The 16,084-nt window shown below is 41.1% G+C and overlaps 1 protein-coding gene across 1 annotated transcript; it reads right to left on the minus strand.

The window, feature by feature from the left end:
- Positions 1–4,391: 4,391 nt before the first annotated feature.
- On the minus strand, positions 4,392–13,285 carry LOC106573756 (aspartate aminotransferase, mitochondrial). Its single transcript, XM_014149093.3, has 10 exons — positions 13,101–13,285; positions 12,080–12,236; positions 11,771–11,899; positions 11,613–11,672; positions 11,339–11,500; positions 11,104–11,208; positions 6,086–6,236; positions 5,796–5,961; positions 5,554–5,704; positions 4,392–5,362 (listed from the first exon to the last, which is right to left on the minus strand). Exons 1-10 carry the CDS (start codon positions 13,178–13,180, stop codon positions 5,240–5,242), a joined length of 1,284 nt encoding a protein of 427 aa, XP_014004568.1. The 5' UTR covers positions 13,181–13,285; the 3' UTR covers positions 4,392–5,239.
- Between the last annotated feature and the right edge of the window lie 2,799 nt (positions 13,286–16,084).

Consider the following 16,084-nt stretch of genomic DNA (forward strand, 5'->3'; position numbering starts at 1 on the left):
CCATCTTTATTTTACAGAGAACTTACACTGGTCTGACATTATCGAAATCTGAGAAACTCAGAAGATTACAGTGCACAATCATGATGATGAGATTTGTACCATTCAAATGAACTTCAGTTTAATGAATCTATGAAACAGATGTGGATAGTGATGTTGGCCAGAAAAAGATCAGGGGTACAGTAGTTAAAAATCTGTCTATTCGGAACAGAAACAGATGCTTCCACCTGTGTAAGCACTAGGTCCTGGAACCTCAGAGCAGGTGATTGAAAACCCATTCAAAGCTTCTACTGACATGCTTTAGAACATTTGTGACCCTGCATTCCATAATGTACAAGGTGGAGTCCACCATTAATCTTGTTCTTTCACAACACAAAGTACAAACCAGTGCTTGGCTTTGAGGGAAAGTGTGTTACAGGGCACCTGAACTGTGCTTTCCATGGCCCCTCAGAAACATACACCACAGGAGGCTGCTGAGGGGAGGACGACTCATAATAATGGCTAGAATGGAGTGAATGAAATGGTATCAAACATGGAAAACATGTTTGCTGCATTCAATACCATTCCATTCTAGTGATTACTATGAGCCGTCCTCACCGAAAGTCAGAGGGCATTTTAAGGATTACATTTGACTTTCAATGATGTTCAAGAAAATCAGGGGGCATGGGAGTAAACGGCAATGTGCAAGCAACAAAACACCTTTCATGCTCCTGAAATTGAGAGTCAAGAGTTCATACAGTATACAGAATATATTACACATGCTACCGTTCAAAAGTTTGGGGTCACTTAGAAATTTCCTTGTTTTTGAAAGAATAGCCATGTTTTTTGTCCATTAAAATAACATCAAAATGATCAGAAATACAGTGTAGACATTGTTAATGTTGTAAATGACTTTTGTAACTGGAAACGGACAATTTTTTATGGAATATCTTCATAGGCGTAGAGGCCCATTATCTGCAACTATCACTCCTGTGTTCCAATGGCACGTTATGTTAGCTAATCCATGTTGATCATTTTAAAAGGCTAATTGATCATTAGAAAACCCACTTCTGGATGCGCTGCTGCTGCTGTGCGTTTTGTTGCCGATCTTACTTTGCTACCTGACGGTTTTCATTACCGTATATTTTTACTTTTTCCCTCACTCAACTTTTTTCATTCAACTTTTTCACCCCGGAGGTTTTATCTGGACATGGTTCGTCAGGACTTCAAACAGCCGAAGTTAAGTAACATTAACATGATGCCTTCTAATTGCAGTCGTTGTACTTATAATATACAGGAGAACGATCGCCTTACGGCAAGGATAGCTGTGCTGCAAGGCCAGCTTCAGACGCAATCGTTAGGGAAGGGCAATTTCAGTGTAGGAAAGGATGAAACCGCGTCTGTGCCACCAGTAAGTAGATAGTAACGTTAGTATAAATCCCCTCGCACGGTCCCCGCAGCCGGACAACTTTCTCATGGCTTCTGGAGGGAAACGCTGTAGGAATGCTCAACCGGTGTCGCTTATTCAGCCGACAGAAACTTTCAACCGGTTCTTCCCATTAAGCGAGTCGGAGTCGGAGGCCGAGACTTCTCTGGTCTCTGCTCCTCCCATTGTGGGGTCTGAGACGCCGTCTGCTCCCACCATTAGCTCTGACAAATTGAAAACCCTAGTCATTGGCGACTCCATTACCCGCAGTATTAGACTTAAAACTAATCATCCAGCGATCATACACTGTTTACCAGGGGGCAGGGCTACCGACGTTAAGGCTAATCTAAAGACGGTGCTGGCTAAAGCTAAAACTGGCGAGTGTAGAGAGTATAGAGATATTGTTATCCACGTCGGCACCAAATATGTTGGGATGAAACAGTCAGAGGTCACCAAGCGCAACATAGCTTCAGCGTGTAAATCAGCTAGAAAGATGTGTCGGCATCGATTAATTGTCTCTGGCACCCTCCCAGTTAGGGGGAGTGATGAGCTCTACAGCAGTCTCACAACTCAATCGCTGGTTGAAAACTGTGTTCTGCCCCTCCCAAAAGATAGAATTTGTAGATAATTGGCCCTCTTTCTGGGACTCACCCACAAACAGGACCAAGCCTGGCCTGTTGAGGAGTGACGGACTCCATCCTAGCTGGAGGGGTGCTCTCATCTTATCTACGAACATAGACAGGGCTCTAACTCCCCTAGCTCCACAATGAAATAGGGTGCAGGCCAGGCAGCAGGCTGTTAGCCAGCCTGCCAGCTTAGTGGAGTCTGCCACTAGCACAGTCAGCGTAGTCAGCTCAGCTTTCCCCATTGAGACCGTGTCTGTGCCTCGATCTAGGTTGGGCAAAATTAAAAATGGCGGTGTTCGATTTAGCAATCTCACTAGTATAAAGACCTCCTCCATTCCTGCCATTATTGAGATTGTGATACCTCACATCTCAAAATTGGGTTACTTAATGTTAGATCCCTCACTTCCAAGGCAGTTATAGTCAATGAACGAATCACTGATCATAATCTTGATGTGATTGGCCTGACTGAAACATGGCTTAAGCCTGATGAATTTACTGTGTTAAATGAGGCCTCACCCCCTGGTTACACTAGTGACCATACCCCCCCCCCCCCCGTGCATCCGGCAAAGGCGGAGGTGTTGCTAACATTTACGATAGCAAATTTCAATTTACAAAAAAAAAAAACAATGACGTTTTCGTCTTTTGAGCTTCTAGTCATGAAATCTATGCAGCCTACTCACTCACTTTTTATAGCTACTGTTTACAGGCCTCCTGGGCCATATGCAGTGTTCCTCACTGAGTTCCCTGAATTCCTATCGGATCTTGTAGTCATAGCAGATAATATTCTAATTTTTGGTGACTTTAACATTCACATGGAAAAGTCCACAGACCCACTCCAAAAGGCTTTCGGAGCCATCATCGACTCAGTGGGTTTTGTCCAACACGTCTCTGGACCTACTCACTGCCACAGTCATACTCTGGACCTAGTTTTGTCCCATGGAATAAATGTTGTGGATCTTAATGTTTTTCCTCATAATCCTGGATTATCGGACCACCATTTTATTGCGTTTGCAACAAATAATCTGCTCAGACCCCAACCAAGGAGCATTAAAATATGCTCTCTCTAATTCTCTCTTTCTCTCAGAGGACCTGAGCCCTAGGACCATGCCTCAGGACTACCTGGCATGATGACTCCTTGCTGTTCCCAGTCCACCTGGCCGTGCTGCTGCTCCAGTTTCAACTGTTCTGCCTGCGGCTATGGAACCCTGACCTGTTCACCGGACGTGCTTGTTGCACCCTCGACAACTACTATGATTATTATTATTTGACCATGCTGGTCATTTATGAACATTTTAACATCTTGACCATGTTCTGTTATTATATCCACCCTGCACAGCCAGAAGAGGACTGGCCACCCCTCATAGCCTGGTTCCTCTCTAGGTTTCTTCCTAGGTTTTTGGCCTTTCTAAGGAGTTTTTCCTAGGGAGTTTTTCCTAGCCACTGTGCTTCTTTCACATGCATTGCTTGCTGTTTGGGGTTTTAGGCTGGGGTTCTGTACAGCACTTTGAGATATCAGCTGATGTACGAAGGGCTATATAAATACGTTTGATTTGAAATTATGTGAGCACAGCTGAAAACTGTTGTTCTGATTAAAGAAGCAATAAAACTGGCCATCTTTAGACTAGTTGAGTATCTGGAGCATCAGCATCCCGGAGTCACCTCTTCACTATTGACGTTGAGACTGGTGTTTTGTGGGTACTATTTCATGAAGCTGGCAGTTGAGGACTTGTGAGGCATCTGTTTCTCAAACTAGACACTAATGTACTTGTCCTCTTGCTCAGTTGTGCACCGGAGCCTCCCATTCCTGTTTCTATTCTGGTTAGAGCCAGTTTGTTCTATGAAGGGAGTAGTACACAGCGTTGTACCAGATCTTCAGTTTCTTGGCAATTTCTCACATGGAATAGCCTTCACTCCTCAGAACAAGAATAGACTGATGAGTTTCAGAAGAAAGTCTTTGAATCTGGCCATTTTGAGCCTGTAATCGAACCCACAAATGCTGATGCTCCAGATATTCAACTAGTCTAAAGGCCAGTTTTAATACTTCTTTAATCAGAACAGTTTTCAGCTGTGCTAACATAATTGTAAAAGGGTTTTCTAATGATCAACTAGCCTTATAAAATGATAAACTTGGATTAGCGAACACATCGTGCCATAGGAGCACAGGAGTGATGGTTGCTGATAATGGGCCTCTCTACGCCTATGTAGATATCCCATTAAAATTCATCCGTTTCCAGCTACAATAGTCATTTACAACAATGTCTACATTGTATTTCTGATGAATTTGATGTTATTTTAGTGGACAAAAAAAATAGTTTTTTTCAAAAACAAGGACATTTCTAAGTGAGCCCCACACTTTTGAATGGTAGTGTATATAAATAATCTATTTAATTAAATGGTACAGTATCAGTGGGAGATGTGGCAGTTGTTGATTGGTAGACAGCGCTCTTCCGTTACAACAGCAAAATAACATCCTTAGCACACAGTGGCTGGCTGATCATCACAATCAGGGACTCCATGCAGCACATATCTTCCCACATAAAACAAGTGCCATGACCCCAGTACCATCACCTAGAAAGGTTCCACTGGCATTAAAGTTGTAACAAAGGTTTGTAGCACCTAACATATTTTTGGAAAATGATTTTGTAAATGAATCCTTAATAAATTAGACACACATTTCAATACAATTACCTTAAAGAGACAGTATCTTTAGTAAAGAATTTTCTAGAAAAATGTCTTAACCATTATTACTTTGGTGTTCCACATCACAGCCAATAGTTGAGCACAGTTCTTAGAGACAGGGTGTGCTCAGGCCAAGTGAGAGGACATGCTGCAATATAAGACATGATTCCAAACAGTGATATTGTGCTTGTTAGTTTTCATTGTCAAGTATGACTTACACAAGATATTTTGAGCTCATGACCACTGCATGCATGTCTGAGGGAGGGTAAAAAAAGATTCAAGAATTCCATGGATATTTTTTTCAGGGAACCGCACATTAAAAACCTAGTCACCGATAGTCCAACATCTAGACAATGCCAACAGGAAATGCCAAATAAAATAACCCTATGGCATCTTATATTTTTGAGTCTTTCCCTAAAGCAAAGCAGAGGAGAGGGTTAATTTACATAAAAGTTGTTTTGTTTTTCTTGTCTGGCGCTACCGCCCCTCTATCCTCTGGTGGTGACTACGGTGTGACTCCTGGTTAGCCATCTCACTTGGTCACTGCATGGATACCTTGTGCAAGGTAACCCACATTGCCAGAGGTGACGCCAGCCATGGAGATACGCCCATCCTTTGTCATGTAGACGGAGAACTCCTTTGTGAGGCGCGCCACCTACACAAGATGGAATAGTTACTCATTACGACTCATTAACTGCATATTAAGCTATTTAATATCTAGACAGATACTTATAGTATAGCCATGTTGGATGTTTCATCCAATGATTCCTTACCAGTAAGTAATCCAATGGAAATCACATACTATATTATGAGACAGTGTAGAGTCTCAGCACACAGTTACTCTACCTGATCAGGCTTCAGCCCTGTGAAGCAGAACATGCCAATCTGGTCAATGACGTGCTGCCAGTTCTGAGTAGAGCCCTCCTTCTTCAGGTTGGCCACTAACAGCTCCCTCATTGTGATGATGCGGTTAGCCATGCCATGCACCTCCCCCAGCCTAGGGAGAGAACAGCCGTCACTCAGCTGGGAACGTATCATGTTGGCTATGGGACAATTGAAATACAACACTTCGTGAATGACTTACTCACCACTCTTTGTACAGGTCTGGTGTATTGAGGATGGTGGCAGCGATGCGCGCCCCGTTCATGGGAGGGTTGGAGTAGATGGGCCGAATGAGGATCTTCAGCTGGGACTCCACACGCTTGGCCTCCTCAGCATCCTTACACACCACAGTGAAGCCCCCAACACGCTCACCTGAAGACATCACACACCACCACACAATGCATGTTGCTTAGCTTAAATAATAAATAAATATGGTATTTTGTTTTCCCCCAAAACATTATCCTCAAACATGACCAATGCAATTATCATAACTCACCATAGAGACCCATGTTCTTTGCAAAGGACTGAGAGAGCACAATGTTGTGGCCTTGCTCAATGAAATAACGGACAGCCCAGGCATCACGGTCAATATCACCACTGGCAAAGCCCTGGTAGGCCATGTCAAAGAACACCAGGAGGTTCCTTTTCTGGAAGAGAAAAACATGAGAACTTGTTATGTACAGTACCTTCAGAAAGTATTCACAGACCTGGACTTTAAAAATAAAACAAACGACTTTGAATATCCCTTTGAGCAGTTACTAATTACACTTTGGATGGTGTATCAACACACTCAGTCATTACAAAGATAGAGGCGTCCTTCCTAAGGAGAGGAAGGACACCGCTCAGGGATTTCACCAAGAGGCCTTTAGAACAGTTAGAGTTTAATGGCTGTGACAGGAGAAAACTAAGGATGGATCAACAACATTGAGTTACTCCACATTTTTTTATTTTACCTTTATTTAACTAGGCAAGTCAGTTAAGAACAAATTCTTATTTTCAATGACGGCCTAGGAACAGTGGGTTAACTGCCTCGTTCAGGGCAAGAACGACAGATTTTTCTATTCTTTTTTTTACTACTATACTAATTTAAATACTAATCTAAATGACAGAGTGAAAAGAAGGATGCCTGTACAAAATAAAAACATTCCAAAACATGCATCCTGTTTGCAATAAGGGACTAAAATAAAACTGCAAAAATGTGGCAAACAAATTAACTTTATGTCCTGAATACAAAGCATTATGTTTGGGGCAAATCCAAACACAGCACATCACTGATTATCACTCTTCATATGTTCAAGCATGGTGGTGGCTGTATCATGTTATGGGTATGCTTGCCAAGAACTAGGGAGTTTTTTTTTTAAATAAAAAGAAACAGAATAGAGCTAAGCACAGCCAAAATCCTAGAGGGAAACCTGTCTTAGTCTGCTTTCCAACAGACACTGGGAGACAAATTCACTTTTCAGCAGGACAATAACCTAAAACATAAAGGCCAAAATATACAATAGAGTTGCTTATAAAGATGACATTGAATGTTCCTGAGTGCCATAGTTACAGTTTTGACTTACCGTAAATTCCGGACTATAAGCCGCAACTTTTTTCCCACGCTTTGAACTTCGCGGCTTAAACAATGACGCGGCTAATATATGGATTTTTCCCGCTTTCAAATTTGTGGGTCCTGACAGCGTGGAGCATTGTCAAAAAAATCCACTATCATCAACGGGTTTCGAAAGGCTGGACTGCTGCGTGTTGAAGAGGGCTCAGCGGGGGATTTGCCTCCGGATGAAAGTGACGAGAGCGACAATGAAAACGATCCAATATCGGATGAAGCAATTCTGAGGCTATTCAACTCCAATACCGAAGGAGATGGTTTCAGTGCACAGGAGAAAGATAGTGACCAATGACTTTCTTGGTAGGCTACTGTTTACTGCTAATTTTTTATTTTTTGTTACAAGCCGTGTTTCGTTAAAGCCTATTTATTTTTGTTACAAGCCGTGCTTCGTTAAAGCCTATTTATTTTTGTTACAAGCCGTGTTTCGTTAAAGCCTATTTATTTTTGTTACAAGCCGTGTTTCGTTAAAGCCTATTTATTTTTGTTACAAGCCGTGTTTCGTTAAAGCCTATTTATTTTTTGTTACAAGCCGTGTTTCGTTAAAGCCTATTTATTTTTGTTACAAGCCGTGTTTCGTTAAAGCCTGTGTAAAGTTCATTTGTTTCAATGTACCGGTGGCTTCAATGTACCGCGGCTTATAGACATGTGCGGCTTATTTATGTTAAAAAAAAATAAAAAATTAATTCAGTGGGTGTGGCTTATATTCAGGTGCGCTTAATAGTCCGGAATTACAGTAAATCTACTTGCAAATCTATGGCAAGACTTGAAAATAACTGTCTAGCAATGATCAACCACCAACTTCACAGAACTTTTTTAAGAATAATGTGCAAATATTGTACAATCCAGGTGTGCAAAGCTCTTAGAGACTTACCCAGAAAGACTCACAGCTGTAATCTGCTAGTGCTGAGCAATTAACTTAAATGTCTGTAATTTTTTTCAGTTTTTAAACAACTAATTGACCAATGTCGGTTAAATTATTTGAATTCCATTTCGTTCTGTTTTTTTCTGTAAGCTCTATGCGCACATTGCACTTTCTCTAGAGATAAATCAGATCCAGCCTGAACTGTGCGATGTAGTAGGGAGTTGTTGTTTCCAACAGGGCAATACTCTATGGTTAAGTGTATAAAACGTGGTAATTAACTACAATGACCATAATCCACTGCACATCTACTTGTCCGGTCTGTGTTTCTTTTATGCCTGCTACGGAAGAGGCAGAAGAATGCACGATCGTGAGGGGCTAGAGAGAGCAGCTGTTGCTTCCTAATCTATCACTAACCACGGTTTGTACAGACAGTGGCAAGTCAAGGACTTCAGTACTTTTTCGAGCACTAATATTTATTTTCAAGGCCCATCAATTTGCAATAGTTTCTATATGCAATTGTTTCTCGTCGCCACAAGATGGCAGTATATCGCCACAACCTCATGAAAAAAAAACACTAATTTACTATTATTATTCATCACTACCTTACAAGTTCTCCTCAATAATATGTTTCACTACATACAGTAGTAAGTCAGTACTGATGATGTTGACTGATTTCCTTATATGAACTGTCACTCAGTAAAATCTTTGAAATTGTTGCATTTATATTTTTGTTCAGTGTACATATTACATTTCTTTATATTTAAATCGTCTTAATATTTCACTACATTTTAGGTCCCCCAGGCTGTCCCAACACATGACATGAAAGTGAATTCTGACAGTGTAAAAGGACCTTAGTTAACTATAGAATATTGTATTCAATACCCATTTGAAGAGAAAAATGTTATTGTGTTTGATAAAATTAAAGATTCTCTCAGGGGACACTATTTAAATTTAAGGGGACAACACATGGGTCCCAGACCCCGAGTTGGGGAACCATCGTACTAGTAACCTCTGTCCCTGCTTGCTTCAATGTTTCCTCTCTCTGTGTATCTCCTTTGCCTCCTTCAGCCTGACTCACCACTGTCTGTCTCACTACTCACGGTAAAGAAAAGGTATTTTGTTATGAGAATTTAAACTAGCCCATCTTTTGATTATGGCTAGCTTAATTTCAGTCAACTGCTCCTGCTGAGGTCAGGCTCGGTTCAACGTTAGCTTCTAACTTGATCCTTCTAGCCAGCTAGATATAGCTAGCTCATTTGCTAACAGCCAGAGCCCTTAACCTACCTAGCCAGCTAGACATCGGACTGAAATATCATCGACTATTTACCAGTTGTACACTCATTCTCAGAGAGTGAGGTGGTTTTTGTTTTGTGGGATGTCTGTTGACACGGCAGGAGGCGAGGGATGTTAAAAAAAACTACAAAAACCACTGTCGGCGGCGCCTCTCTACCACTTGCCACTGTAGGTCTGGGCTGAGGTAGTTCGTTTCACTTCTCGGCCTATGTCGTGAGCGGAATTTCCCATCGGACAGAGTGGTGAGTGAATGCACTGCTAAAAAGGCAAATCCAGGGGAGCAGGAAACATAATGAGCGTACATTAATCATTCATGATTCCACTCATTCAAAAAGGTAGGCACGATTAGAACTCAGATCAAGAAGCCTTCTGAGCATTGCTCAACGCTGGGAACGCAATAATAAGTGAGTAAATGATAATTAAATAAAAAAAGGCGAGTAAATGCTATTTCACAAATAAAAAGGTGCATAAGCGGCATTTACCCTCTACTACATCCCTGGATGGGTCTGGCAAAACCATTCATAAAAATCTATATCCTGCATGCAGGGTTGAATCTACATTTGTCAAGCATTTAAGCACCTCAAGCAACTTGCGCAAACCCTGCTCTACCTGAAAATACATGATCTAAGTGATTGATAGTTGGTATTCAGTCATAAAAGTATGCTTTATTTATTCAACCTAAATAATCGAAATCCGTAATTATTTAAAAAAATAATCGAACTGACCTCAAAAAGCACTGATCGCTGCCAAAGGTGATTCTAACATGTATTGACTCGAGGTGTGAATAATTATGTAAATGAGATATGTATTTCATTGTGGCCTGGTTGGTGGGTAATTAGGTTTCATAGGGCTACTGGGTCGTTCCAATTGCAGGAAATTAGCTTTTAAAACTGCAAAATGAAGTATTGCCGCTCTATGGAGAAAAGGGTCGAATTGCAGGAAATGGATTTAAAAATGCTAAATATTCTACACCACCAAGATGGGGGCCTCTAAAATGTTCTCTAAAATTCAGCAGCGCCAATGGGCCAGCCGCACCCATTGCCATGCCCACCACCTAAAACTGTAACATAGTTGACGTTTCATCTTAAAATCAGCCATAAATCCCCTTGTGGCAAGGGGAATGGAAGCTTGTTGTGTGCAACAGAGGGGCAATTGAATGCAAGCTTCACCGCCCAAAAATTATTGTTAAAACATTTCTAGCCTGTTAATCTATGGGTAACAGGGTTGATGTGTTATTCTCAACCTGTTCAGTTTCCCTCCACAAAACACCAGAAAATGGCCAAAAAGAGTAGAATCAGCTGACCTGCTTTTACACTATGATTTGACTATCAGATGTTCAAGTTTCTTTTAAAACAATTTTTAAAAAAGGAATAGTTTTACCATATTAAAAGGAGAGTTCAGTTCATTTAACAGGGTTGACCTAAAAATTAGGGACAGGTTTATTTTTTTACCTTAAAATTAAATCACATGAAATGTTGGGGTTAAGTGGGTTAAAATCTTCCTAGAAGTCACAGAGGGACATGTCAAAACTCTGAATTTTGGCACTTTAGCAAGACTTTATTCATATAAAAAATATGATTTAAAAATGTTTTCATGTTGTCTATATTAAAAAGGGCACTTCATTTAATATAACAGGCTTTTCAAATTCAATATTTGTGCACAATTTCTACCTAAAATATCAAAGGGAAGCAAAAGGCACTCATTTCATGGAACGACCCTACTACATAACTTTATATTCAGTTGTGTTTACCTTCACCAGGTTAGCAATCTCCTTCCACTGCTCTGGCCGAGGATCCACTCCTGTGGGGTTGTGGGCACAGGCATGAAGCATGATGACACTTTTCTCAGGAATTTTCTGAATAAGAGGAAACAGTAACACATTTGTTTATCTATAATCCAGCAGTTACTTGAAGTACACATTGATAGGGAGAGTACAATGTGTACACATTGATAGGGGAAGATTAGGCTTCTGTGCCATGTCTTACAGAAATGTCATTCAGGGCTCCCTGGAAGTCAAAGCCACAGGTCTTTGGGTCATAGTAGGTGTAGGCCTTCAGTTGCATCCCAGCGTCTCTGAAGATGGGTGTATGGTTCCCCCAGGAGGGCTTGGGCAGGTACACATCCCGGGCCTCTGTATGGAAACGGGACTGAGGGAGGGGTGCAGGAACAAAGAGAGTGGGGAAAAGAAGAGACTTTCATTCATTAGCATTCATGATGATGGTTAGATCTTTAAAAAAGCAAAAGGATCAGGGCTCTTACCAGGAAGTTGGCTCCAATTCTCAAGGACCCAGTTCCAGAAATAGTTTGGACAGTGATGTTCTGGGAACAAGGAATAAACAACAAACGGTCAAAATAAGGCTTTTAAAGCTGTGCCGTAGAATCAGGATGTCTGAAGTTCCAGGAAAGGCTCGACTTACCCTGCCACTCTGGATAACCTCATTGTTGTCTCCTAAAGCCAGCTTGGCGCATGCCTTGGTAAAGTCCCCCAGACCACCAATAGCCAGGTATTCTTTGTCCAGCTTCTTTGCAGCAATCTGAGCTTCAGCCTAAGAATACAGAGGGTAAAAGTCAAGCCAAAGTCTGTTGTTCTCTGTGTCAAAGTGATTATAGGCAGCTAGGCTGACGTCTTTTTAACTTATAGTCTATCAAAATTGTTGTTTCTCATATTATGAGGTTTATAATGAGAGTCATCCTCATCATAATCATCAAGCAGTGATTGAACACACCTTGCGAACACAGCTGAGGACATATGGTTTGCCCTGGTCATCACGGTATGCTCCTACACCCAGATTCATCTTCTTAGGGTTGGTGTCTCGCTTGTAGGCCTCTGACACCCCCAGGATGGGGTCAGGGGGACCCATCTGCACCTCAGACCACCATGAGCTGAAACATTTGGGTAGGGAGATTGAACCATCCCGTAGAAGATAGAAAGGGTAAAACACAGACTTGCATCAACTCAATTTACACCCGATTAAGTAGTCTGATACCTTTGCACTAAGTAGGATTTGATCCAAATTAGGTGGTGGTAATCCCCTAACAGTCTGAAATTGATTAAGCTAGTCTGCTTTCACAAACAGGAATGTTGGATGTTGCAGCATCAACAACCAACGACTAATGTTGCAAGGATGACATTCTGTCACAGGCTTACATCATCATTTATTGCATTAATGGCTTCATTTGATGGGCCTACCTTTCTTTCAGTGGTCAGCCAGTCACCAGCAGTACAGTAATGAAACATGCTTGACCAGTCATGAGGGGGAAAAGCACTACATTCCCAGCTAGCTCGTTAGTGTTTTGTGACCTTGTTAGTTTGCTACACATTAAAGTCAATGATTTCTGACAGTGCTAAAGCTGTTTCAACTCCTCCAACTGCATGTAGCTACTATAGCTATCTGGTTACCAGTTAGCTGCCAAAACACATTGTTGGATCCTAGTTTAGTAACATTAGGTTAGCTTGCCAGCTAGCTACTGAACAACCTTGGTTGGTGGCGAGGTTGCAAATAGCCAACCAGCCTCACAAGGCCTATCAATGGCTACTTTGCTAATTACCTGGACATGGCTGTGAAAACCAGCTAACATGCTAGTTGTCCATTTGTCTTGAGATAACTAGCAAGCAACCTGCTCCCTTTGAGGGGAAAGACAAAGGGTCGTTCGTCCGCTAGCTAGCTCTGCACTGACTAGTTGTCTATGGCTGTCAGCTAACGTGCTAGCTAGTCAATAAAGCAGTACTCTCGGAGCACATTTTACCTGGCACGAATGGAGAGCACACCCAATGGAGGGTGTACCCCGACGGTAGAAATGATCTTGCTTGACTTCAACAGGGCCATTGCTGGTACTCAACACAACACGCACGGGAAACCGTCTTCTGAGTTCCCACACACTGTACTACGTAGCTCTGCTGTCAATTGCAGCACACCCCCACGTGCTCAACAGCGCCACGAAGAAGAGTTCAGTCTTTTTGAGTGCACTGTAGGTTTGGGATACATATTATTGTGATACGTATTATTGGCCACTTGGTGGCAATACAGCCCCATAGAAGTGTATCTAATACAAGGTCTCCATGCAGAAGATTTCACAGCCCATACGGGTTTGTAATGCTATTGTATTTATTAACCCACCCAGTGTACTTACTTTACATTTTGACATCTTAAATAAGTTGATAAACAGCTCTTTATTGTCATTAAATATCTCACATTCAAAGGTCGATTAGGTTATACAGAGCACAGCCCCAACGGCAATCAAGCATGCACAGCCTTACCTGGAAAGCTTTATTTGTTGGTTGTATTCACTGAAAGTGTTACCATTGAAAAATAAGGTTTCTAGCAATGCATGCAAATGATTACTGTAGCTTACCATGTCCAGTCATTGCACAGTGTCTTTCAGTGCTTTATCACTCCATTTTACAAAATAAATGTATCATTATGATCAAGAATATTAGATGCATTATTAGTCCATGGGAATGTTTGTAAATGCAATAAACGCAGAGATTCCCCTAATTCAAGGGAGAGATGTTCGGTGGGCTTTTTCTATGACTGAGTGATGACATTGCAGATAACATTTTCATGCAGGAAGGACTAAGTGCATTCCGCTGTGTATAGCAAAAGTGAGGTGTGAGTTAGGGTTAGTGAAGCAAGAGTAAGTGTACCTCTATCTCCTAGAAGCCTCTCCCTTTCTTCCCCCATCTTGTATTTCTAGCTTACCATCACCCACACGACTTCCTCTCCATTGCTTCTATATTAGTCTGCCTCTCCTCTCTGATTGAAACAGCAAGTCTGTTGGAAAGGCTATTTTAATATTGTCATCTACAATCTGTGTGGAAAATGGAATGGATTTTAGTAAGTATAGCACTGGAAAAGCTCTGATACCACAATCAATGAATGTGTAAACATAATCAAAGTTCAGAGAATATAGACTACTCCTGTTATATTATTGGATTTCCTTGTTGCCTTTGTACGGCACCATTATCATTTTGAATCTTGTATCTCACCACACAAGAAGCTATGTGTTGGGATGGCCTAAGTCCATAGCAAATGTATTACATTGCATTATGGGTTTGTGGGAGGATAGTCCCTTAGGATAAAGACTGGTTTGCCTGTGTGCAATTATCAACGATGCAGTGGGATGCTTAGAAATGCCTCTGTCATGTGCTGATGGCATGTTCTCAGTGTTAGATAACATTATTGACTTAATTTACAGTTTGTTAGTTGTCCTGTGCTGGTTCAGTGATTATCACTGGAAATGGGCCAGGCCTCAAAATGTTCCCAAAATGGTTTTGTTTTAATTGGGCATTGCCTGCATCTGTCTATCAGCTTGCCCCTTCCCTGTACATATTTCATTATTTAAACCATCTTGAGATGAAGCTTTTCAAACTTGTTTGTTTTACTCACCATCCATGTGTAGATCACAGGCGGCCAGTGGCACTTTAATAAGGTGAGGACGGGCCCATATTAATGGCTGGAATGGCATAAATGGAATGGTATCGAACACATCAAACACATGGTTTCCATGTGTTTCATACCATTCCATTGACTCCATTCCAGCCATTACTATGAGCCGTTCTCCACTCAGCAGCCTCCTATGCAGATATAAATTATTTTGTAGTATATTGCACAGTAAAAAGGCTAATTTGTAAATAGGTTCAGTATTTATGTCTTAGTCACCAGAGTGTGTATTGGTGTTTGTGTGTGTGGTGCTCAGTGGATATACTGTAGGGAATCTAGGCAGGGACATCCATTTGATGAGTTATTTAATTCACAGGAGCTATATTTAAAGAGTACATCAATAAAACACCAAGTTTCCTTTCATACAATATATGTTTAAATAATTAAAGGTATCGTCATGTATGAAGCTGTTCTCTCTTGCTCTCCTCTCCATGTGTCTGATATCTAGTCCTAATATCAGTTATTAGTTAAGATCGGGATGGTGACTGCAGATTCAACAAAGCTAAAACACGTCTATGTGAATCTTAATGATATTTTGACATACAGTAATAGCATACAATAATAGCGTACAATAATATTGTATCATAGATTGTTACTTCTGTTCACTCTTTTCATTGACATCCTTACATGTGAAACCTATATGGAGATAAACCTGGTCATCATGAATTAGGAATACCTCTTTCCAAAGGAGACCTTGATGGGAGGTGCCCATGCAGATAGCAAATTGAGGTAGCACTGACAAAAAAAATATACAGTATACTAATATGGTCTGTTAATAAGCATCTCATAGAAATTACTACAACATAACGCAAATGCTTATCTTTGTGCATTGCACATTGGATAAAAAAGCCAGTCTTTTCCTGCAAAACATGGCTTTCAATTAAATATTTAAATAGTGATGATTAATTGATAGGAATTTCTACAAGCTCTGCTGTGAGAGAGGGAAGTTTGACTGCTGAATTATTGAACTTGTTTTAAAAGCATCTGCACACAATTAGAGGGGATTTTTTACTAGAAATATGAAGTCGTGCCTCAGAAATACCGATAGAGGAAATGTAGGAATTTATACAAGTATTCTCTTGTCTGGTTACCAGTCTTTGTAGCTAACATTCCACTCCTTGCCACTCCTGTCATTTGCCAAAAACCGGAGTGGCAAGGGGTAGACCGTAATACCTGAACAGCGACTGCAACCAGGCTAGGTATCCTCTTGTAATTATAAAAAATGTGTGAGTGTTTCTGTGTGTGGTTGCAGTACCTCCCTGATATCTGGTAATGACAGGGCTTTCCTTA

This window comes from Salmo salar, chromosome 16 (genome assembly GCF_965601325.2).
Source record: "Salmo salar chromosome 16, fSalSal1, whole genome shotgun sequence".
Taxonomy (NCBI): Eukaryota; Metazoa; Chordata; class Actinopteri; order Salmoniformes; family Salmonidae; genus Salmo; species Salmo salar.

What these genes read in the sequence shown, in the direction of transcription:
- LOC106573756 (XM_014149093.3), bottom strand. Translation starts at nt 13,180, where the DNA reads ATGGCCCTGTTGAAGTCAAGCAAGATCATTTCTACCGTCGGGGTACAC. An exon ending in CCAGACCTGTACAAAGAGTG is followed by an intron (nt 5,705 to 5,795) that starts GTGAGTAAGTCA and finishes TTCTCTCCCTAG; the next exon opens with GCTGGGGGAGGTGCATGGCA. An exon ending in CAGGGCTGAAGCCTGATCAG is followed by an intron (nt 5,363 to 5,553) that starts GTAGAGTAACTG and finishes CATCTTGTGTAG; the next exon opens with GTGGCGCGCCTCACAAAGGA.